Here is a 24,160-nt window from a genome sequence, read left to right as displayed (position 1 = left end):
CCTCACGGGGTTTTTAAATAATAATAAAAGACGCGGCGCTTTTACCCGCGCCGCAAACAAAAATACAAATAATAATAAATAGGGGCGGGACACTCCGCCACACATGCCCCCCCTTGTGCGCAGCACACATGGCCCCAACGGCCACCTCCCCCCTCAGTCTTTAAGTCCCGGAAGAGGGGGAAGCAAGTTACTTCTGGGGGGTGGCCATGGTGGAATCTCTGGCACCCCCCCATTCTTCGTGGCCGGCAGCTCCCTCTTCCGGGGCTCCCGCCACACTCTATCCTGCCGCGAAAGTGCGGCTGGGGGAGCTGGTCTCCTGACCTCTCCCCCCTTCTTCATGGCCGGCAGTTCCCCTCCGTGGGGCTCCGACCACATGATCTCCAGCCGCGAAAGTGCGGCTGGGGGAGCTGGTCTCCTGACCTCCCCCCCTTTCTTCATTTCTGGCAGCTCCCTTTCATGGAGCTCCGGCCATCGTGTAGCGACCCCAGGCGAAGCAGGATCCCTGGCGACCCCAGGTGAAGCCGGACCCTCGACGACCCCAGGCGAAGCAGGATCCCTGGCGACCCCAGGCAAAGCCGGACCCTCGACGACCCCAGGCGAAGCAGGATCCCTGGCGACCCCAGGCGACGGCAGCAGCAGCGGACCCTCGGAAGGCGACGGCAGCAGCAGCGGACCCTCGGAAGGCGACGGCAGCAGCAGCGGACCCTCGGAAGGCGACAGCAGCAGCAGCGGACCCTCGGAAGGCGACGGCAGCAGCAGCGGACCCTCGGAAGGCGACGGCAGCCGCAGCGGACCCTCGGAAGGCAACGGCAGCCGCAGCGGACCCTCGGAAGGCGACGACAGCCGCAGCGGACCCTCGGGAGGCGAACTCGGGAGGGGAGCCCCTGGCCATGGAGGCGGCAGCGGGAGCTCCACTTCTCCCTCGTACCCTGTGTCCTGTGGAGAACAAAAGGCAGCCCCAGGCGATGCAGAACAGCCATCCCCAGGCAATGGCGATGGTGGGAGGGGAAAGCAGTCCTCCCACAGCGGCTGAGACGGAACCAGCAGGTATTTACCCTCTGCTGGTGGAGCTGGGAGTGGCAAGCAGTCCTCCCACGGCGGCTGAGGCGGAACCAGCAGGTATTCACCCTCTGCTGGTGGAGGTGGGAGGGGCAAGCAGTCCTCCCACGACGGTTGAGGCAGAACCAGCAGGCATTCACCCTCTGCTGGTGGAGGTGGGAGGGGCAAGCAGTCCTCCCACGACGGTGGAGGCGGAACCAGCAGGCATTCACCCTCTGCTGGTGGAGGTGGGAGGGGCAAGCAGTCCTCCCACGACGGTGAATGTGGAATCAGCAGGCATTCACCCTCTGCTGGTGGAGGTGGCGGAGGCAGAGGCGATGGGGCGGATGCTGGCCACTCAGAGGGAGGCTGTGGCGGTGCTGGCTCCCTCTGCTGTGGCGGCTGGGCTGGTGTGTGCCGTGCTCCCTTCAGCAGCATAAATAGAGGCTGCTGGGGAACACCAGCATCCTGCCCTTCTCCCCCCCAGAAAAATTCAGGGGGTTGAGCCTGTAACTCCTCCCCTTCTGGCTCTTGGGACTGCAGCTTGGGTCCTAAGGCTGTGGAAGCGCAGACTTCCACCTCTTGGGCTATGGACGCACCGACTCCCCCCTCTTTGGGCTGTGGACGCACCGACTCCTCCCTCTTGGGCTGTGGACGCACCGACTCCTCCCTCTTGGGCTGTGGACGCACCGACTCCCCCCTCTTGGGCGTAGGACGTTCGGGCTCCTCCCACTCGGGCGTAGGACGTTCGGGCTCCTCCCACTCGGGCGTAGGACGTTCGGGCTCCTCCCACTCGGGCGTAGGACGTTCGGGCTCCTCCCACTCGGGCGTAGGACGTTCGGGCTCCTCCCACTCGGGCGTAGGACGTTCGGGCTCCTCCCACTCGGGCGTAGGAGGCGAAACCAGCAGGCATTCTCCCTCTGCTGGTGGAGACGGTAGCGATGGCTCCTCTCCCTCTGATGCTGGAGACGGTAGCGATGGCTCCTCTCCCTCTGATGCTGGAGACGGTAGCGATGGCTCCTCTCCCTCTGGCGCTGGAGACGGCAGCGATGGCTCCTCTCCCTCTGGCGCTGGAGACGGCAGCGATGGCTCCTCTCCCTCTGGCGCTGGAGACGGCAGCGATGGCTCCTCTCCCTCTGGCGCTGGAGACGGCAGCGATGGCTCCTCTCCCTCTGGCGCTGGAGACGGCAGCGATGGCTCCTCTCCCTCTGGCGCTGGAGACGGCAGCGATGGCTCCTCTCCCTCTGGCGCTGGAGACGGCAGCGATGGCTCCTCTCCCTCTGGCGCTGGAGACGGCAGCGATGGCTCCTCTCCCTCTGGCGCTGGAGACGGCAGCGATGGCTCCTCTCCCTCTGGCGCTGGAGACGGCAGCGATGGCTCCTCTCCCTCTGCTGGTGGAGACGGTAGCGATGGCTCCTCTCCCTTTTGTGCTGGAGATGGCAGCAGCAGGGTCTCTCCCATATCCGCAGCCAGGTAGTTGAACACCATGGCTGCGATGTCTGGGAGGGAAGCTGGGTGGTGTTGCTGTTCCCCGGCCTCCCAGCGCTCCCCATCTCTTGCCCACAGGAGGTTGATCACTGCAGGGAGGGCTTCCTCATAATCCCTCCCCGGCTCCACCAGCCAGTCCCAGACTCCCTCAGAGGAGAGTGCATTCGTCCTCTTTGGAGGATGCAGGTCCTCCCTCACTGGACGCTCTGGCTCCTCTTTCTCCTGCCATGGAGGGGGTTGGTCGGGTGCTATGTGACCCACTTCCCCAACAGCGAAGCACCACTCCTCACCTTTCAAGCAGGTGGGGCAGACGTCCAGCATGGTTGAGCTACAGTGGGACCTGCGACCGGCCCCACGCTGCTGTAGCTGCTGCTTCCTCCGTCCGCTTCTTCCCATATTTTTTTTTTTTTTTTTTTCCCCCAAAAAACACACAAAAACACTTTGAAAAAAAAACGAACAAAAAAACGAGCTTTCCTTTCCTGGTCCGGCTATTGGAGGCGTTTGTTTTGTCCCACGCAGGACACCATATGTGACAGTCTGGCTCGCAGTGGTGTGGTGGATGACGTCACGGACCAGGAAGTAACTGACTCCAAAACAGTGGATGGGCGGGTGAAACTGAGTGCAAAAGCACTCAGCGTATTTAATAACAAACAAACAAAATATTTAAACAAAATACAAACAAAAGGGCACGAGGGCCAAACGAATAAATAAACAAACAAGTAAGTGCCGTGCTGGATAATCCAGCACGTATTAGCAATTGTTTTTAAATGTTATTCCTTCTCTCCTCTCTCCGCTCCCCGTACTCTCTACTCCAACACCCCAACATCAAGTGCAGAGAGCTGCAGGTTTATATACTCTGGCCGAGGGATTAACTAGTTGGTAATTATCTTATTATCCCCCGGCCAGAGTCTGCACGCGTTTGGTAAGGATGCATGACTGTCAGCTATTTAAGTAATCAGTAGCTGATCAGCCATGCATCCTCACGGGGTTTTTAAATAATAATAAAAGACGCGGCGCTTTTACCCGCGCCGCAAACAAAAATACAAATAATAATAAATAGGGGCGGGACACTCCGCCACACAGCCTCATCCCATTGTAGCTGCTCTTGTGATGCCCCATTGCATTGCCATTGATAATAATAATAATCTTTATATAGCACCTTTCATAGTGGACCACCATCACAAAGAGTTTTACAAGATACGAGACCTAGGGTGTGTGAACTATGCATCAGTTGCAGAGTCACTTACAACAACGTCTCACCCAAAAGACAGAGCACAAGGAGGTTAAGTGACTTGCTTAGGGTCACACAATGAATAAGGGGCTGAGCTGGGATTTGAACCAGGGATTTCATGGTTACAAGTCTGTTTCTTTAACCACTGGACCACATCGCCTCCTAAATGATGCACCATTATCTGTCTGCATTGTCACTCAAGATCATTTGGGAATGGTATAGTTCTCATATTTTGGTGCCATTTACCACTGGGAGCCCCATATTATTGTAGCTGCCTTTGTGCTACCATTGACTCTCAGTGCAGTTTCTGTCTGCATTGTCACTGAAGATCATTTGGTAGGTGCACTGTCACATCCAGATTACCTGCTCTAGCTGGTCACTTGAAGAAAGCAAGACAAGACTTATTAATCAAAACTTAACCTGTGCATTTGAGTTGCTTTCTTACTCTCATCTCTCCCCTCCCAGGATGGTACAATCTGAAACGGAGACAGTGTTTTTATAACTTGTTTTTTTACATGCACAACCCGATTTGATACGCTTTGGAAACGGCAGCATTAGCAGATTTCTGCTCTGAGAGCTGTTGATTGAGTAGTCTTGAAGTATATTAACTTGACATTGGTGGAGACAGGCGAACTGAATGTGCTTACTTGTCGACAGGACATACATATGCATTCCTATTACAGGTAGGATGATGCTCCTCAGGAGTGCTTGAGTGGCACTAATTCTGCTTAGCAAATGATCCTTGTGTTTCTGTGCAGTCTGAGGGATAATAGTCGCACAAAGGCAGTTGCAGTGGGATGATGTTGCCACTGTCGTCAATATCAGGAACATTGTAAATGCATGGAACAAATATGACTCCAAAAGGAGGACGTTTTCTGCTCACAGCTCTTTCTGTAGCTTTGTTTTTGAAGCCAGGCAGCCTGGCTTAGCACTGATTATATTATTGTGTTTAGCAGTAATAATAGATGACCTAGTCATAGTAGTAATAGTAGTGTAACTGTTTACATTTGTATAATGGGACCCCTGGAAGATAAGAAGACTGAGTGAGCCACCAGTAAATAATAAACAGAAACGTGTTCACCGACAGCGGTATCAGAAGATAAAACTGACATCCACATTCAGATTCAGATAAATACAGCAACAATGAAAAAACCTTGAGCCACATACACATTTAATATGTGAGATACACTTGCAACTAATTATAACAAATAAAGTACACCATAATGGGCATTTAATGTTATAATTCCACACTGTATATAGCACCCTTGTCATTTATAAGTTAGCAAATAAAGCCTTAGAGCCTTATTCTGTACATTGTAAATACACAGAATTAGAGATGCTTAATGTAAAGTGTGACCCATTCCAAGTAAATAGAGAACTGTGTGGCCTCATAAAAGTAAATGGGATAAAACTAAAAGGGCATGGATAATGAATGAATTGGTATCAATCAGGAGTCTTGATACAGTATATAAGGGAGTGGCAACAGCAGGAGACAGACTCAAAGAGCAGCTGTTTGTGTGCAGTGCGCACTCAGCAGAGCAGTCTTCTGGAAAGTGTTTCTGGAACTCCAGCTCAGACATCAGCCAGGGCTCTGTCTGCAAACTGGAAATAATACTGAACTTTGCAATGGACTTGTATGATGAAGTGTAACTTGGACAGAGTTTATGGAAAGGTACAATCATGTTTATGTTGAAGATGGTCTGTCTCAGCTCCAAGCCTTATTGTATGGTTTTTTTTTTTTTTTTTTTTTACTGTACTTAATGTATTCATTGTTTTTTACTGTATCTTGTAAAGCGCTTTGTGATGGTGGTCCACTATGAAAGGCGCTATATAAAATAAAGATCGACTGATTCATCGATATTTGTACCAGGGTGCACAGTTACAGTGTTTGAGGTCTCTGGCCCTCCTGGTCTTTGTTCCACCAGCCTTCTAAATTATTTATTTGAACCAACCTCCTTCCAGGTCTTTATCAATGAATTGTCTACTGATACCTATAAAACCTGGAGGATTGTATTTGTGCGCCCCTGACAATAACAATAATATACAATAACACTATTATTATTTATTTATTAGCAGATGCTCTCATCCAGGGTGACTTACAATTGTTACAAGATATCACATTATTTTTACATACAATTACCCATTTATACAGTTGTGTTTTTAATAGAGCAATCTAGGTAAAGTACCTTGCTCAAGGGTACTGCAGCAGTGACCCCCACTTGGGATTGAGCCCAAGTGTCTGTAAAAAACAGGGCAATCTGACAAGAAAAAGCACACACTGAGGAGACATCTCATGCTGCTTCTGAGAGCCAATATGTTAATGCTAGGTTGCCTTGCCAAGTACAGTGCTGCAGAAAGAGATGTAAACAAGCATCAAACGATTATTTTCAAGGAAGGGCATATTGACAACTAGCAATTTACATCAATATTTCCAGAAACATCATTTTTCAGAACAGCCTTGGACCAAAACAGGGCCTTAATAATGCTCACCCTTTTTCTCTGTAATGCTCATTCTATTAAAGTGACTCTGCAGGAAGCAGTGCTGTATTGCCCTGCATATGAGAAAGAGAGTCCAGTAGCTGATGTTAGTGGCATGTGTGCCTAACTTCATTACCCTGGAGCAGTGGCATGTCTTCCTTCTCCAGATCACAGTATTGACAGGTATTGACAGGTGGCTATTGGGAATGTATGCTGTATTACGTTAACCCTGAGGTAATCTGTTAAGAGCTGTAACCTACAATTAAATAAAGAGAGACCTGCTGTGTGCCTCCACCATTCCTATTTCCCTGTCCCGGATCAAGAAGGTCCGTCACACAGTAGGATAATACCTCCACACTCCCCTAAATAGAAGGAGCTTGACAAAGGCGAGTCCATGCCATGTGGTTTTCGAAGGGAATGCCCTTGTGCAATGTTTGTGCATGTAATGCAATGTTTCAGGCTCCAGGCTCAGACAGTACGCATTGCCCATGCTGCTCAGACAAGTTCTGTTCTGCGCTGTCTGCTAATTGCTGTGCTAATTTAATTAAGAGAGAACAGCTGAGCAGCAATCCCAGGGCTGGCACACGCGCAGCTGGGGACTGGCACACAGCTCTCTGCCACTGTAAAGGGCAGTGTTGTGTGATACACTGCCTGTCGGTGAGATGAGATGAGGTTACAAGCTCTAAAAACATGAATGCAGATGAGCACCTAATTTCCCACCTAATTCTTCTTTGTTCTAGGAAAAATACATTCTGCTCTGGCAGATACCATTGCAGAAATACTTTTGGAGCCACTGAACAAGCAGGACAGATATACAGACACATCTTTCCATATCTCCCAATTGTGAAACACAATCATTTGTGACATGTTATAACAAAGTCTGCTGGCAATGGCTCTGGATTTCTGTCTAGGTATATTACAGTGCTACTGTTCTCAGACAGGGGGCTGCTTAGACGCACTCATCAGGAGTCCAGGACACATCTGAGGCTTTCACTGTATGATTTGGTTTCATTATAGCACGGTCTACATCAGCGCTGGGTTCAGAACACACCGGCAGTTGGAATTCAGATAAAGGGGAATCCTGCACAGCGCTGGGGTCAGACCCTGCTTTGCTCCCCTCTCCCTCTTTGCAGGGAGGGACAACCGCCCTGGCTTGAGACAGCAGGTTCCCCTCCTGTACAAACTGTGGCTGAGTCTCTTTGTAATGGTTGTGACTCGTCTCTTTGTAATGGCTGTGGCTGGTCTCTTTGTGACAGGTTGTGGTTGGTCTCTTTGTAATGGTTGTAGCTGGTTTCTTTGTGACAGGCTGTGGCTGGTCTCTTTGTGACAGGCTGTGGCTGGTCTCTTTGTGACAGGCTGTGGCTGGTCTCTTTGTAATGGTTGTGGCTGGTCTCTTTGTGACAGGCTGTGGCTGGTCTCTTTGTAATGGTTGTAGCTGGTTTCTTTGTGACAGGCTGTGGCTGGTCTCTTTGTGACAGGCTGTGGCTGGTCTCTTTGTGACAGGCTGTGGCTGGTCTCTTTGTGACAGGTTGTGGTTGGTCTCTTTGTGACAGGCTGTGGCTGGTCTCTTTGTAATGGTTGTGGCTGGTCTCTTTGTGACAGGTTGTGGCTGGTCTCTTTGTGACAGGCTGTGGCTGGTCTCTTTGTAATGGCTGTGGCTGGTCTCTTTGTGACAGACTGTGGCTGGTCTCTTTGTGACAGGCTGTGGCTTGTCTCTTTGTGACAGGCTGTGGCTGGTCTCTTTGTGACAGGCTGTGGCTGGTCTCTGTAACAGGCTGTGGCTGGTCTCTTTGTGACAGGCTGTGGTTGGTCTATTTGTAACAGGCTGTGGCTGGGCATCTTGGTGACAGGCTGTGGCTGGTCTCTTTGTGACAGGCTGTGGCTGGTCTCTTTGTGACAGGCTGTGGCTGGTCTCTTTGTGACAGGCTGTGGCTGGTCTCTTTGTAATGGTTGTGGCTGGTCTCTTTGTGACAGGTTGTGGCTTGTCTCTTTGTGACAGGCTGTGGCTGGTCTCTTTGTGAAAGGCTGTGGTTGGTCTCTTTGTGACAGGCTGTGTCTGGTCCCTTTGTGACAGGCTGTGGCTGGTCTCTTTGTGACAGGCTGTTGCTGGGTCTCTTTGTGACAGGCTGTGGCTGGTCTCTATGTGACAGGCTGTTGCTGGTCTCTGTAACAGGCTGTGTCTGGTCTCTTTGTGACAGGCTGTGGCTGGTCTCTTTGTGACAGGCTGTGGCTGGTCTCTTTGTGACAGGCTGTGGCTGGTCTCTGTAACAGGCTGTGGCTGGTCTCTTTGTGACAGGCTGTGGTTAGTCTCTTTGTAACAGGCTGTGGCTGGTCTCTGTGACAGGCTGTTGCTGGGTCTCTTTGTGACAAGCTGTGGCTGGGTCTCTTTGTAATGGTTGTGGCTGGTCTCTTTGTGACAGGCTGTGGCTGGTCTCTTTGTGACTGGCTGAGGCTGGTCTCTTTGTGACAGACTGTGGCTGGTCTCTTTGTGACATGCTGTGGCTGGTCTCTTTGTAATGGTTGTGGCTGGTCTCTTTGTGACAGGTTGTGGCTGGTCTCTTTGTGACAGGCTGTGGCTGGTCTCTTTGTAATTGTTGTGGCTGGTCTCTTTGTAATGGTTGTGGTTGGTCTCTTTGTGACAGGCTGCGGCTGGTCTTTTTGTAATGGTTTTGGCTGGTCTCTTTGTGACAGGCTGTGGCTGATCTCTTTGTGACAGGTTGTGGCTGGTCTCTTTGTGACAGGCTGAGGCTGGTCTCTTTCTGACATGCTGTTGCTGGTCACTTTGTAATGATTGTGGCTGGGCTCTTTGTGACAGGTTGTGGCTGGTCTCTTTGTGACAGGCTGTGGCTGGTCTCTTTGTGACAGGCTATGGCTTGTCTCTTTGTGACAGGCTGTGGTTGGTCTCTTTGTGACAGGCTGTGTCTGGTCCCTTTGTGACAGGCTGTGGCTGGTCTCTTTGTGACAGGCTGTGGCTGGTCTCTTTGTGACAGGCTGTGGCTGGTCACTTTGTAATGGCTGTTGCTGGGTCTCTTTATGACAGGCTGTGGCTGAGTCTCTTTGTAATGGTTGTGGCTGGTCTCTTTGTGACAGGCTGTGGCTGGTCTCTTTGTGACAGGCTGTGGCTGGTCTCTTTGTGACAGGCTGTTGCTGGGTCTCTTTGTGACAGGCTGTGGCTGGGTCTCTTTGTAATGGTTGTGGCTGGTCTCTTTGTGACAGGCTGTGGCTGGTCTCTTTGTGACAGGCTGTGGCTGGTCTCTTTGTAACATGCTGTTGCTGGGTCTCTGTGACAGGCTGTGGCTGGTCTCTCTGTGACATGCTGTGGCTGAGTCTCTTTGTGACAGGCTGTGGCTGGTCTATTTGTGACTGGCTGTGGCTAGTCTCTTTGTGACAGGCTGTGGCTGGTCTCTTTGTGACAGGCTGTGGCTGGTCTCTTTGTGACAGGCTATGGCTGGTCTCTTTGTAACATGCTGTTACTGGGTCTCTTTGTGACATGCTGTGGCTGGTCTCTCTGTGACATGCTGTAGCTGAGTCTCTTTGTGACAGGCTGTGGCTGGTCTCTTTGTGACAGTCTGTGGCTGGTCTCTTTGTAATGGCTGTGGGTGGTCTCTTTGTGACAGGCTGTGGCTGGTCTCTTTGTGAAAGGCTGTGGCTGGTCTCTTTGTGACAGGCTGTGGCTGGTCTCTTTGTGACAGGCTATGGCTGGTCTCTTTGTAACATGCTGTTGCTGGGTCTCTTTGTGACATGCTGTGGCTGGTCTCTCTGTGACATGCTGTAGCTGAGTCTCTTTGTGACAGGCTGTGGCTGGTCTCTTTGTGACAGGCTGTGGCTGGTCTCTTTGTAATGGCTGTGGGTGGTCTCTTTGTGACAGGCTGTGGCTGGTCTCTTTGTGACAGGCTATGGCTGGTCTCTTTGTAACATGCTGTTGCTGGGTCTCTTTGTGACATGCTGTGGCTGGTCTCTCTGTGACATGCTGTAGCTGAGTCTCTTTGTGACAGGCTGTGGCTGGTCTCTTTGTGACAGGCTGTGGCTGGTCTCTTTGTAATGGCTTTGGGTGGTCTCTTTGTGACAGGCAGGGGCTGGTCTCTTTGTGACAGGTTGTGGCTGGTCTCTTTGTAATGCTCTTTGTGTGCTGGTCTATATAATGTGAAATAATGTGATAACTTGTAACAATTGTGTCGCCGTGGATAAGGGTGTCTGCTAAGAAATAAATAAATAAAGAAATAATAATAATAATAATAATAATAATAATAGCGCACAGAGTACATACAACACAGTGTACGAAAACTTTGGTGGGATCTACAATCTTTTCAATTTTTTCTCTGTTCAATAATATACGGAATCAGGCTACCCGCCCGGCTGTCAGTGGTTTCGACTTGCTTACTCACTCTTCGGCATCCAACCCTGGTTCTGGTTCTCGCTCACTCACACACACATTGGCGAATATCAACTTCTTTAGCCCAGTTTGCTTTGATTTTGCAGCTGCCCTGAGGTGAATAAATGGAACCTTTTTATGCCTGACGTGCTGCTGGAACACACCTACCTGCTGATTACATTCCACAGACAACAGGCAGGCCTCCCAGGAGCATCAGGTACTTCATTAATTAATTACAATAAACACACATTATTTACACACACACACACACACACACACACACAAAAACTCTTTATGTGCAGGGCTCCTGCCCTGACACAGTGATGTTTACCCTTACATTAGTGTCATGTAATTTACACAGTAGCAAAATGCATAGGTTAAAAAAAAAAAAAAAAAAAAACTTCAATTGTAAGCACAACTCGCTTTCGCTTTCAAGTAGCCATTCTGCATTAGTGCTGTACACATGGGTGACGTTGCTGCTTGATCATGGCGGATAACGGTTAGGGCGGGTATGTGATGGGCGAATACCCGACGGAGTACTGTATTATATTTTCTGACCTATCTAACGAATGGTACTGCACAACAAGATTTATGGAATTATTCTGTTAGCTACAGTCCCTTTAAGTGATACTGCTTCTTGCACTATACTTTACAACAGCTTCCACAGCTTCTGTTAATACATTACACAGACATTGTACAGTGATTCAGGACACACATGTTGTGAAGTGTTACCGGCCTGTGAAATATAGTTGTATTTGCACAGTTTCTAGATGAAGGGGTGTACACTTTGAGTGCATTGTTAAGCTCTCTCCGGTCCGCGAAGCAGCTTCTGGGGGTAGGGGGGCAGTACCTTGCAGTGACAGCAAGTGATTCACAATCTCGAGTGGAGGAGAGAGATTTAAACAACACACTCTGAAAGGAACCATTACAAGTGTAGTGATAACCTTCAGGAAATGTCTCCTGAAACTGGATTATCTCTCCTGAGAGAATGGACACTTGTCGCTCGATGCTGACGCTCAAAACATAGAGAATAATGGTTTACTGATCTTAACCTGAGATATCTGTCCTTCTTGGATAAAGGAGCCATACCTATAACTACTGGGCTCTTAAAAGACCATAAAATTATATGAATAAGAAAGCTTCACTTTCTTATACAGAAGGCAGCAAATGTATCTTTTTTATCGTAAAAATCTGTATTTATTGTTTGCTCTTCAAAAAAATCGATTATTTTCTGATATGGTGCTGTGACAGAGACAGAATGATTCTTGGTGATAAATCTCCCTCCTGACCTGTGAGGGCACTGTGTAAAGGGAACAAAGTGCCCTGGACTGGATGGCCTGACAATTCATTCCCAGGGTTAGGTGGAAATTGGCTATCTAGAAGGGGGGGGGGGGGGGGAAGCGATGTAGCGACCTTGGATTGGAGGAGAAACGGTTGCATTCGTTAACCTGACGGTATATAAGGGAACATAGCAAGGCGATCTGTTCCTTTGTTATGATTAAGGTCGAACCGCTAAAGGGCATCTGTGAGTGTTTTGTTTGTTTGTTTTGTCTAACTGTTGTATTTGTTATTTGTTAGATGGCTAACACAATCCAGAGCTGTTGCTACAGGCCAGCACAAACCCGGATAACCAGCACTGTTGTTCACAAATAAATTGTATTTGCACCACTAGCACTGATAGCACTCACCCTGGACTAGGACTCGTGTTTGTGTGTTGTGTGTGTGTGTTTAAATACTGTGCTTATTATTTCGGGACTGAACTCCATGTTTATTTAACTGAGCAGTACACATCGCTGGGTCGTTATCTTGAAGACTGCATCACCTCTACACCTGCGCACTGCAACCCACATTGCCACAGGTGCATATACGTCATGGAACTACTGTTACAAAACCAAGCAATTTCGTTGTTCCAATGCAAATTTATTTTTCAGGTTTCACGTAGCAGCGTGACATCACAATAGCGGCGTTGCCAAGCTTTGAATCCAAGACTCCCCACTGCAATGGCAAATCCATAAAACAAAAATAATCCTTCTATATCCACTGCCACTGCTTTGGACACATTAGGAACATTTCAGAATTGGGATAGAAACTTAACATTTCCAAATGTGCATGTTACCGCTATATCACAATTTCAGTAGTGGATTTTGATGATACACACTGAAACGCTGATTGTCTGTAGAGCTCTTACCGGTCTTGCTGTCCACAGTGAAGATCTTCTCCTCCTCCAGTACGCTGTATATGACCCGTGCGCTGCTCCCGTATGTGGGATCATCTGCATCGGAGGCGGTTACCTTCATCACTGATGTCCCTGCAACAAACAGACAGATCAATACCACAGTTCACTACAAACAAGCAGTTTTCAAACCTGTGCAATGAATCCCACTTTTCCTTCCCATTTAGGGCTGCATCCTACTCTACCACAGCACTATTATTGACTAACCGACTAATGATTGTCATAGCTTTTATTCTGCCTCAATTAAACATTGGTTGATTGATGAATCACCCTGGTGCTCCTGTGTGAAGTCTCACATAACTAGCAGCCCAGTAAATGTGCTTTCCTGGCACATTACTAGATTAAAGCCCTCTTGCTCGATTTTTAATAATTCAACCAATAGTTATAATATTGTTCTCAATGCATATATTATATTATGATGTGTAATAATATGCACATGTTTGTAGTTTCTTGCTTTTGAATATGCAATCTTTCTTAATGCGTTGATTATTGTTGACTATTGCCTGTCCAATATTTGATTAGGTTGCCGATATCAGCTCTACAAAGCTTATGAGGGAGCCCAAACCAGTCTCTTATTAACACGCAGCATTATCACGGTTCTCCTTGTCTTCCGCTGTTGAAGATCTTTTGGTTCTTGTACTTTCAACTTCAATTTGTAAATGCAGATATTCCATAGCTCCATAATTCTATAGATGACAAGTTGCAGCTACTCCCTTAATCCCTTCAGGTGTTGCAGTTCCAATGTACTTAATGTACATTTATTTTTGTATGATATAATCCTAACCCTAATCCTTACCTTATTTCTACCTCTAACCCAAACCCTTTGTTGACACAATTGTGTACTTACATATATCGTGCAAAAAATATTTACACATGAAGTACATTGTAACTGTGCATAATAACATTGTAATTACGTGTAAGTATACATGCATTTACTGAGTAACGACTATGTAATTAGATGTGCTTCATATAAAGTGTTACTGTCTTCAGTGCTTAGTACAACCCTGGTATCCTCCTTCCCAGAGCAGAATTTTTGTTGGGACTGTTGGTTAGTAAGCATGGCAAATAATGACCTAAGCATCCTTCATTAAAACAACGAATCGAATATTCAATTAAATACAGTACTACCCGTTATAACACAGTTGTCGGGGTCCATAATTGCAGACCGTGTTATTTGTGTTTTGCCTTATAACATATATATGCATTTGGGTTCCCGAAATGATTTACAATGGCCAATTTAATATTGTAGCGTACCGTGGAAAATGAAGGAAGGAGACACACACAATTTGCAGGTACTCGAATCCACGGTTTATTGGGATGATTATTCCCGGCCCCTGTCAGCCTGGGCCACACCAAAAACAACAAACAGTCTTGCACATTCACACAGCAGCTTGTCTGACTCAGCTGTCAACTCTGTCTGCATTGATGTGGGCTTTCATGTCCCCACCTACCCGGATGTCAATCAATCCCAGGTGAGGCAAGCTTAGAGGTTCCCTGCTTACACACACACACACACGCACGTACGCACGCACACACACACGCAGGCACGCACGCACACACAATCTGTTTGCACTTGCGCTTCCTTTTCACTTCATCAGTGTCTTCTGGGTCACAGTAGTTTCTGGCTGAAAGAATGGTCAATGCATAAAGGAAGCCTCTAATTGTTTTTTGACAAGAAAGAAGCCAGTGAAGGGGTGGAGACAATTTCACTCTCCAGGTAAAATGACCAGGAATTGCAAGACAGTCTATACCCCTTTCACACAGATGAGTTATGACGGCTCAGAGCCGGCACTGATGTGGCATTTTGGTCTATGTGAATTGCCTACACCGTCACAGAGCCGTCTTATTTTACGCCGTCTCTGAACCACCTTACGAGGTGGTTCAGAGATGGCACTGAACCATCTTAACTCCTGTGTGAAAAGCTATAACGGCACTGAAGCGCTATAGTGAGCATGGGTTGAAAGTCATCATGCCACGTGACTGGATGTATACAGGACGTGTTGGGTATCTTTGTCGTTGGTGTTACACGTTTTCATTTTTTTCAAATACAATGGCTGATCAAGAACGAGGTAGTAATTGGAGTCTGAAATAAGTTAAGGAATTGTAACTTTACGGGCTGACGAGGAGGTGAATTCACAAATAGAAGGGATGCTGTAATTTATGGGCGAATCTCCGTTGCCATGAAAACGATCTGTTGACTGACAGGTTTGAAAGTTGTACTCACATGATCCCTTTGGCTGTGTGAAAAGGTTATGATGTTATTATACTGGCATAGATTGCACAATTCCGTGCTGTCTGAATGGGTATTTTAAATAATTTGTTTAATGTCTCTGAGACAGCTCAGTAGCTGCATTTGTGTGTGAAAGTCTAAGGTTTCCTTTAACCTAGTGCGGTACCAGATATCTTTTTTTTTTAGAATGAATATACATGTTTCTTTCAAAACTGCACATTTGACACATGCATGCTGGGGAAATGTAATGGAACTTTTTTGCTACAATTACTTTAATAGCACAAAAAACACTCTTACACCACGAGAGCTGGTCAACTTGACGGATCATTTTAAAATAATCACCAAATGATAATTACAGCATAATGATTCTATTATTATGTTGCATTTTCAAAAACAATTAGTATTTTTATTTTTGACGGAGCATAAAAAAAAAAAAAAATTTAGAACAATCTAGACTTCATTTCAATAGAACTGAGATTCCTTGGTGTGCTACTGTATCAGACACTGAAGTGAAGGAAAATGCAGACGGGAAGTGGCCTGTCTGACATGAAGTATCAGATAATTACTGGCAGCTGGTGGCATCCAGAAAGGCCACAGCTGTAAGCTTTGAGGGGAAGTGTCATGCTCCAGTCCAGCTATCAGAATCATGCTCATTGCTGTGAGGTAATTAAGCTAATTACTGAGATATGTCACTGTCTTGTTTGTTTGCTGTCATCTCACCCCAGGTCTAAAGTGACAGGCAGCGCTGGTCATTAAAATAGCCTGGGCCCTCTTCATTAATCCTCAGGGTGGCTGCTGTGTGTGCTAATAAGCTTTGGGGACTCAGTACTCTCTTTTGTCTCTTTTAGTCTCAACTCAAACTGTCCCTTCATTGTTAGTATAGAGGCACTGGCTGAACTTGGCCCAGATATGTGAGGGAAAATGGCTGCAGTGTGGAGTAGTGGTTAGGGCTCTGGACTCTTGACCGGAGGGTCATGGGTTCAATCCCAGGTGGGGGACACTGCTGCAGTACCCTTGAGCAAGGTACTTTACCTAGATTGCTTCAGTAAAAACCCAACTGTATAAATGGGTAATTGTATGTAAAAAATAATGTGATATCTTGTAACAATTGTAAGTTGCCCTGGATAAGGGTGTCTGCTAAGAAATAAGAAATACTAATGTTCTAGGAATGACAAACAACTAGAGTGGGACGTTTAATTAAATCCACTTACACCCTTATTAACTAAATGTCTTGGTATGCATAGATACTGGTAATCAATAATTAGTAAAAGATAGTTACAGTCACACACTGTAGGTAAATAAACTCAGGATTTATTTATTTTTTTTCTACCTGGAAACTCCAGGAGAAAAGACTTTTCTTGTAAACAGTGTGTCTAGATCATGCACCCTCCTTCTACCATGCTGGCCCGCTAATTGAAACGAGCATTGTTGCAGGAGGGAGCGTAATCTGGATTCACGATGATCCTTTAAAAATAAATGATTTTCTCCTGGCGAGCGCTCTCAAGTAAATGCTGAGAAATGTATCCTCTTGATTTATGACCCATGATGTGTGATTAAAAATTACAAAAGAGTCGGCAATATGTTTAAAAATATAACACTGCGATATGGACGACGCGGGACACAGCAAAGGTAACGTAATGTGTTTCTTATAAATACTGCAGGAGGTTCTGAATCACTTTAACAAGCAACTTCCAGTAATAGGAAATGTAGAAACTAGGGCCTGTTGTGTGCTCAATGGGCTTTGAGACACACCATACAATATTTCATAAAGTCTAGGTTCACTGGCAGGGAGGGTACACGTGAGTCTGGAGCATTTTGTACTTATCCAACATTAGCTGTGTTTACTCCAGGGCTATGCCCTATAGCTCTCACAAAACAGAGCTGAGCCTGGTTAGTACTGACAGTGAGATCCTCGGGGGAACAGTAAAAGCTACAGGCAAAGAACCTAATACCCCAACACCCAGACTCACACCTGCAGCAGCACGCTTACCAGCTGTTCCTTAGGGTTTCCTCATGTATTTAGAGTTGACAGCCTTTATTAAACTTGCACACTGTACTGTATTAGTAGGAGGACAGAGAGGGTGAGAGTGGTATGATTAGGGGTCATATTATAGCCTTGTAGTTTGATAGCCCCTGATCCCCTGTAACACTTCTACTTCCTAGGTCATGTCACCTCAGCAGTGTCATCGGGGTGCAAAGCAGGTCAGTCATTAGAGCAGTAGCTGCTTGGTTACTGAAAGAAGGCCCTGGAAATGCAATCTGAAAGCCAGGACTGCAAACAGAGATTTATATAACCTACTACAGTATCAGATATCACACTTTAAAACACAAGCGATTAAAGTAAGCCCTAGCTGTACCTTTTGGGGGGGTTTCATTGAGGTAACTGCGTTTTGACTATGGGCTACAATTGATATCTGAACTCAGGGTAACTGCATGAATACATTTCCCAGTGCTTGGTGTGTAGAAGGTACAGTAATTCATGCCACACTCTCACATGGTTATCCAGGTAAATCACTCCTGCTTCCAAATGTAATAAATGTTTGCCATCTGTTAAAAAGCTGCAGGCTAAAGGCTGTACGGAAAGCTAATATTTTAACTTGGCACCCTGCAATGGAGAGGCCTTTAGATGTAGCTGAAGGCACAGATCACCTACTGTAGCTAAATCACACTGAGCATTAATACAATCTCTGCTGACCTGAGCTAGTGGAGTCTCATAGCTCAGCCTTACTGAACTCTCTTCAATGGCATTTCAGTAATGGCACTATAAAGGCGAGCAACAGTTCTGTACTAGAGACTGGCACACTACTGGAAATCAATTGCAGCACGATGGTGCCATATCAGTAAGAGACGGTGTGGTCTAGTGTTAGGATCTACAAGGTGCTGGATCTTAATACAACCACCGTGTAATTAAAAAAATGGTTGTGCAGTGCTACCTCAGTATTTATCAGCTGGAAATACAGAAAGAAACTTAATTAATCCAAATGTTTACAGTCCTATAACTCTATTATATACTGCCTTGTGTTTAAAATACAAGTTGAAAAAATCCATATTTGTTTTTCATTCATGACCAACCTTTATTTAGTTAATTTTGATTTACACTGAAAGGAGGCTGATGAAGAGAACACTGTTAAGTGTCTGAGATACTGTATGTGGCCCATTGTGATGTCACAGTTTTGAAGTGAATTCCAAAACGTGCCTCAGATATAAATTTCTTTTAAAGCTGGCAACCCCAACCGTGCCAATACTGAGCATGGTAAAAACTCAATATGGTACACTGATGTCATGACTTGTTTTTCTTTGTGATGTCCATGGCATACAGCAGGTGAACGCTGAATCTGATTGACTGACAAAAAAAAAAAATTCTATACTACAACTCTGGTCCTTTTCCATGACCAATGGCTTTCATTGGCTAAACACTGTGCTGACAATCCCATTTCAAATGCTGCATTGCCTCAGCCCCTCAAGCTTTATCATGCTGTTTTATTTGTATTTTTGAAAATGAAATTGCTAGCAAATCCAGTGCTCCAAACCGTTAACATGAAATTGGGATATTATTGTACCTACCAGCTCTCTCTCCCACTGGCTAATGGAAAACCACATCGGAGTCTCTGAACAATATTGAACTGTGTGTTCAATAGTCAAAATCATTTTGTTTAGCTTAGTGGTCTCCAGTGGAAATAACAAAAGCAAACTTTAAATAGGAGTGGAGTGATTAATGGAAGTGTATTAAAAGCATGCTGCAGTGAATCAGGTTTCCTTTCTTGGCTGTGTGATAATGTGTGTGTTGCTGGTGAGATTGACTTGAGTAATGGGGTATTGAAGCAGCTGAAGAATAAAGAGCTGGGCGGGGTATAGCCATGGGTGCTGACTCATTAATCTGAGACGCAACTTCCTTAATTAATAAGTTTGTCATTACCCTGAAATTATTTCAAATATAAAGGCTGTAAAACTTTAAATCCCAAAACACTCAGTTTTAACTCTTTAATAATTGTGCCAGAATTGAATCATAGTACACAGCTGTGCACCAAATCTGAAGTGTCTCTTCACAGCCTGAAATGTCACCTGACCGGTAACACTTTACATTTGGTCAGAGGTTAACATCATGGCCACCAACACATTTAGTGTGTTGTGTTAATAGAACCCTGCAAATATAAAGTACCTCAAAAGGCTCCTGAAATCTAAGGGTTCATGTGTTTTTACAATACCCACAATCAAGACTTGACCACACAATACTGTAAGATGAGTTTCCATAACACTGCTATTGTGAAGTCACCATCTCACATGATTTCTGATAAATTAACAGTTAAACAGAGGAGCAGGCAGCATATTTACAAGCACATGCTCATGGGAGTGATTCATTATTTCATTAGCTAGAACCTCTTTAAATGGTTGCTGCAGCGTTGGTTCAAAATGAGTTTTCCTGTAGTTTTTCATATAATGAAAATGGCTGTGAAAACTAGAAAATCTATAGCAAGGGGAATGGTCTTCTTATTGCACTTAAATGAACACTGGTGAAAAAATACCAGCAGGAATATGCGTTAAAGAGAAACTGTAGTGTTTAGATCCAGCATTGTTTAGATTCAAACAGATTTCCCCAGGTAAACTTTGCATTCTGATATCTTATCATTTCTCATGGTCTACCAGAGTGAGTCTGAGAGCATGGGTGTGAGGCTACATAATGGAAGTGGGGGTGACCTACAGCACAGACTGCACCAAGTTACCAGTGTGTCATAATAGAAAAAATATTTTGCATTAGAGTTGAGAAATGAAGAACGGTGCTAATGTTGCTAATGAGAACTGAAGGTCAGTGGGATTGCATCTTTACACCCTGCAACAAGAGAACGGAGTCCTCCAATCCCAGGACCAAGCCAACTGCATCTTTACACCTTGGAACTAGAGAATGGAGTCCTCCAATCCCAGGACCAAGCCAACTGCATCTCTACACCCTGGAACTAGAGAATGGAGTCCTCCAATCCCAGGACCAAGCCAACTGCATCTTTACACCCTGGAACTAGAAAGCAGATGTCGACATCTGCTCTCTAGTTCTGGAGGACAAATGGGAAGCTCCCTCCAGAATCCCCAGCAAAGACCAGCCCTGGGATTAGTCTGGTGTATCCTCATACTAAGCAGAGCATGATAATAACCAGAGTGTTATTATCAGGACCGTGTCACCATTCATTCCAATTATATTTCAAGCAGAATGTTACATTAACACCCACTTTGGTTTGAATGTATTAGTGTCTGATTCTAAATTATCATCAGTTTTTGTAAAAAAAAATGACACATTTTCAAGGACTGCAAAAACCTTAGGAAACAATGCCATTTAGGTTGCTGGGGACCTCAATTCCAGAATAAATGCAGTAAGCAATTAATGCAGCTCATGTCTACACAAAGATAGAGCTGAAATTGGATAACAAGTCTATCAAATGAACACAGTTACACTACAGATTCTGAGCTAAGCTTTATTAAAGAGAGTGTTGACTCTTTGCACTGCTTACATAATTAGAATTGGACAGGAGTTGCTTAGCTGCCAATGATTTAACTAGCCCGACCCACTCTCAATTCAGAAAGGTCACATGGTTTGAATGGACTGAGGAAGGCTGTTAGTCCCAGCACTTAGGGTTCTCCAGACAATCTCAAAACCAGCCCTTAAAAAAGATTCCATATTAAAAGCATAGATAAGTGTAATAATTCATAGTGAAAAAACAGTAAAGCATAGGAAAGCATCGTAAAGCCCAGAGAGGTATGGTAATTTTTTTTTTAATGGCATATTGTAACCATGGGAAAACTGCAAAGGTACACTTTTATAAAGGAAGTTAAAAGCAGATTTAGAGAAACATGGAAATAATTCAATATTGGAACAACAGGACCCCTGAGAATGATTGCAAACACCATAAAATAGTAATTACATTAAAAAAAATAAAGTGAAAAACATTCTCTGTAACTTAAACTATGATAACTGCATGCAAAAATGAAATGCTTGCTTTTTTGCTTTTTTTATAAGGATAGTGGCATCCTTATTAAAAAAAAAAAAGTAAACCTATAGGTAAATACAGTTAGAGTACCCATTTACAATTATAAAGTTGGAATCCCTATTTGGAGTCAACTCCCTTGCACCATGCCCAGACAGAGATCTGCCTCAATTTGTGTAACTAAGATCAAAGAAAACATGTAGCTCAAAACAACAAATTGATATTGGGGCTGATTTTCAAAGTCTTACTCCAAACAGCAAATCACTGTTTTATTTTGAAGAAAGAGAAAAACACAAGAGTTAAAATTATTATTAGAAGACATCCTTGCTATCTGATGTAAACTGTCAGGACGGAGTTTAAGGCCTGTGATTATCAATGATGGGTGTGATGGGACTCTGATTCTCAAAATAACAACCCAGATTTAAAAGCACTTAAGTCTCAGCCCTCCTCCTGCTCTTCATGTCTCTGACTGTGTAAATAAGGACAGCGTGCTGTTAGAAACAAAAAGACTGCCATTGCTGAAACTGCAATGTGTAACTGAAGCAACCCAACCCTGTAATTTCAAGCTGTATAGCAGTGGCTAAACATAACAGAGGTGCTGTGTGTCTGTGGATTAATGATGTGGAAACAGAATTCAAGTTCAGGAAATGGCTTTAAAATCAATTTTCTTCCCTGTTATTAGTATGAGTAACAGTATCACTGCTCCCCATTTTCCTGGTATCTTTCTTTACCTATTTACATTATTAGAAAGTAGAAGCAGCACTATTCCAATAGTCAACTGGTCAACGAGTCAAACAGTAAAGCGACAGTCGACTGGTCAACGAGTCGAACAGTAAAGCTACATTCAACTGGTCAACGAGTTGAACAGTAAAGCGACAGTCGACTGGTCAATGAGTCGAACAGTAAAGCTACAGTCGACTGGTCAACGAGTCGAACAGTAAAGCGACAGTCGACTGGTCAATGAGTAGAACAGTAAAGCTACAGTCGACTGGTCAACGAGTCGAACAGTAAAGCGACAGTCAACTTGTCAATGAGTCAAACAGTAAAGCGACAGTCAACTTGTCAATGAGTCAAACAGTAAAGCGACAGTCGACTTGTCAATGAGTCAAACAGTAAAGAGACAGTCGACTGGTCAACGAGTCAAACAGTAAAGAGACAGTCGACTGGTCAACGAGTCAAACAGTAAAGAGACAGTCGACTTCAGAAACAGGTAGTAAACCATTAACATAAAAATGACATTTTATAATGTCAATACAATCCCAAGTCTTTTTAAAATACAGTGCACAAAAATCAAAGTGTTACCAAACAGTATGTTCACCAGTCCAGCACCAGACATTGACAAAGTACATTATGTATTAATGTATATATTTTCAGTGGTTACTTGTTGATCTCTCCAACTATTTGATCTACCCCTATTGTAAAGCTTGGATAAAGGTGTCTGCCAAATAAATAAATACTACTACTACTACTACTACTACTAATAATAATAATAATAATAATAATAATAATAATAAGGGTTTGTCAACAGCAGCCCCTACAGACCAGGCACCCAGTAGCTCAAAGCAGACCTTGCAGGACTCACCTTGTCCTCCAGGGGGCAGGCATGAGGCATTATTCTCAATCGGGGATAAAAACGGGTAAAATAAACATCATTAAAAAACAAGTCATTGATTTAGATATTTTATTTTATTTTTATGCTTTCTCTACGATCTGTTGCAGAAAACAGTCAAGTAAGCAAAATCCCAAGGCAAACACCCAGGAGGATCAATTGAATAAAGGTATTTGTGGACGTGTTGTCAGTGAGTAAAGCAGACTTCCACACAGCTCAGCATGTCTGTGGCTGAACTACTCCCCTGACAAGCATCATTGCAGACAGCTGAACTACAGTCCACCCCCCCCCCACCCCCCATCATAAAGCCCATTTGTATGATGATTCATGTATTTCCTTCCACAGTCTGCTGACCAGCTTCCAGCTGCATCCCAGGGCAGGCTTGTTCTATTACTGGCAGAGATGTCTAAGCAGACTGCTTGTGCAGGAGTTCTGCCTGGGAGCTTTCTAAATGGGTTTGTCATGTGAACTTGATTTGTATCTTTACCCACTGTGATCAGCTGCTGGACTGTAAGATGTTTCCTAAACTACACTTTATTCGTTTTATAGCACCTATGATAAGTGACAGACGTTATATTGCTTAAAATATGTATCAGTAACATAACCCCCCTCCACAGGCTATAAATACAAAATGAGTGCTGTCGGTATCATCACCATTACATATATGTACTGTGCATGTGAAACTGTGCCACCGCATGATGTGTGACATATGGATGGATAGGTGCTTCCATTACATTATGAAATGAGACCCCTTCTTAAAATAAAATGTAACTTCTGGCAGAAGCTTTCTAGTCCCCTGGTTGCAGCTACGTCTCTGTGTAGATTTGCTACCTCTTTGCATTTCTCAGCCACTGTAATAAAAACCTCACTTCCATCTCTTACATATTGTAGTGTGTTGGTAGTAAAATAACTTTTGGTTACATATTAACTGCTGGTGGTCCGTTTTGATTTGACCTCACACTTAAAATATGTAAATAAATACATGCTGTTTATATTATAAATTACAATTGAGATTTTAGTCCCCAGTGGCACACTTGGTAACGCACTACCATGCAGATTACAGAGTGACTGCCAATCTTGGCTGGAGAGTCCACAGGGTGTGCTGCATGGTGTTTGTGCTCTCACAAGTCAGGCAGGAAAATAAACTGGGGGTACTTCATCTCTACAGTGACCCCTGCTGGTCAAGCAACATACAAGACCCTGCAGTCACCAGGCAGGCTCAACTCAAAGCCTCTAATTTTGGGGTGAAATCCTAAATCCTAAATCCTAAAGAGCAGCAGTGAGATGGCATTTGAAATTAGATTCTAAATGACATCCTGGCTTTGAGATCAGCTGCTCATGCTGATTGAGATTTGATTGCAGCACCATTGAAGGTTTTTGCTTCAATACCGACTTATTACGGAACCTATATATTTAAGAGCTCCTGAAAAAACTACCCAAATTCAGCAACTGAATCTACCTATTCAAAGTCTCCTTGATTCCATCCATCTGTACCGAAACATGCAGAAG

At 45.0% G+C, this 24,160-nt stretch overlaps 1 protein-coding gene across 1 annotated transcript in view; it reads right to left on the bottom strand.

Annotated features, from left to right (window-relative positions):
• The window catches only part of LOC117427501 (cadherin-22-like), a 197,322-nt gene that overhangs the window by 71,755 nt on the left and 101,407 nt on the right, over positions 1–24,160 (bottom strand). The window contains exon 4 of the mRNA XM_034045717.3: positions 12,796–12,915. Within this exon, the coding sequence (XP_033901608.2) occupies positions 12,796–12,915 (120 nt within the window). The remainder of the gene's footprint in view (positions 1–12,795; positions 12,916–24,160) is intronic.

Source organism: Acipenser ruthenus, chromosome 29 (genome assembly GCF_902713425.1).
Source record: "Acipenser ruthenus chromosome 29, fAciRut3.2 maternal haplotype, whole genome shotgun sequence".
Taxonomy (NCBI): Eukaryota; Metazoa; Chordata; class Actinopteri; order Acipenseriformes; family Acipenseridae; genus Acipenser; species Acipenser ruthenus.
This window is presented reverse-complemented; position numbering and strand designations above follow the sequence as displayed.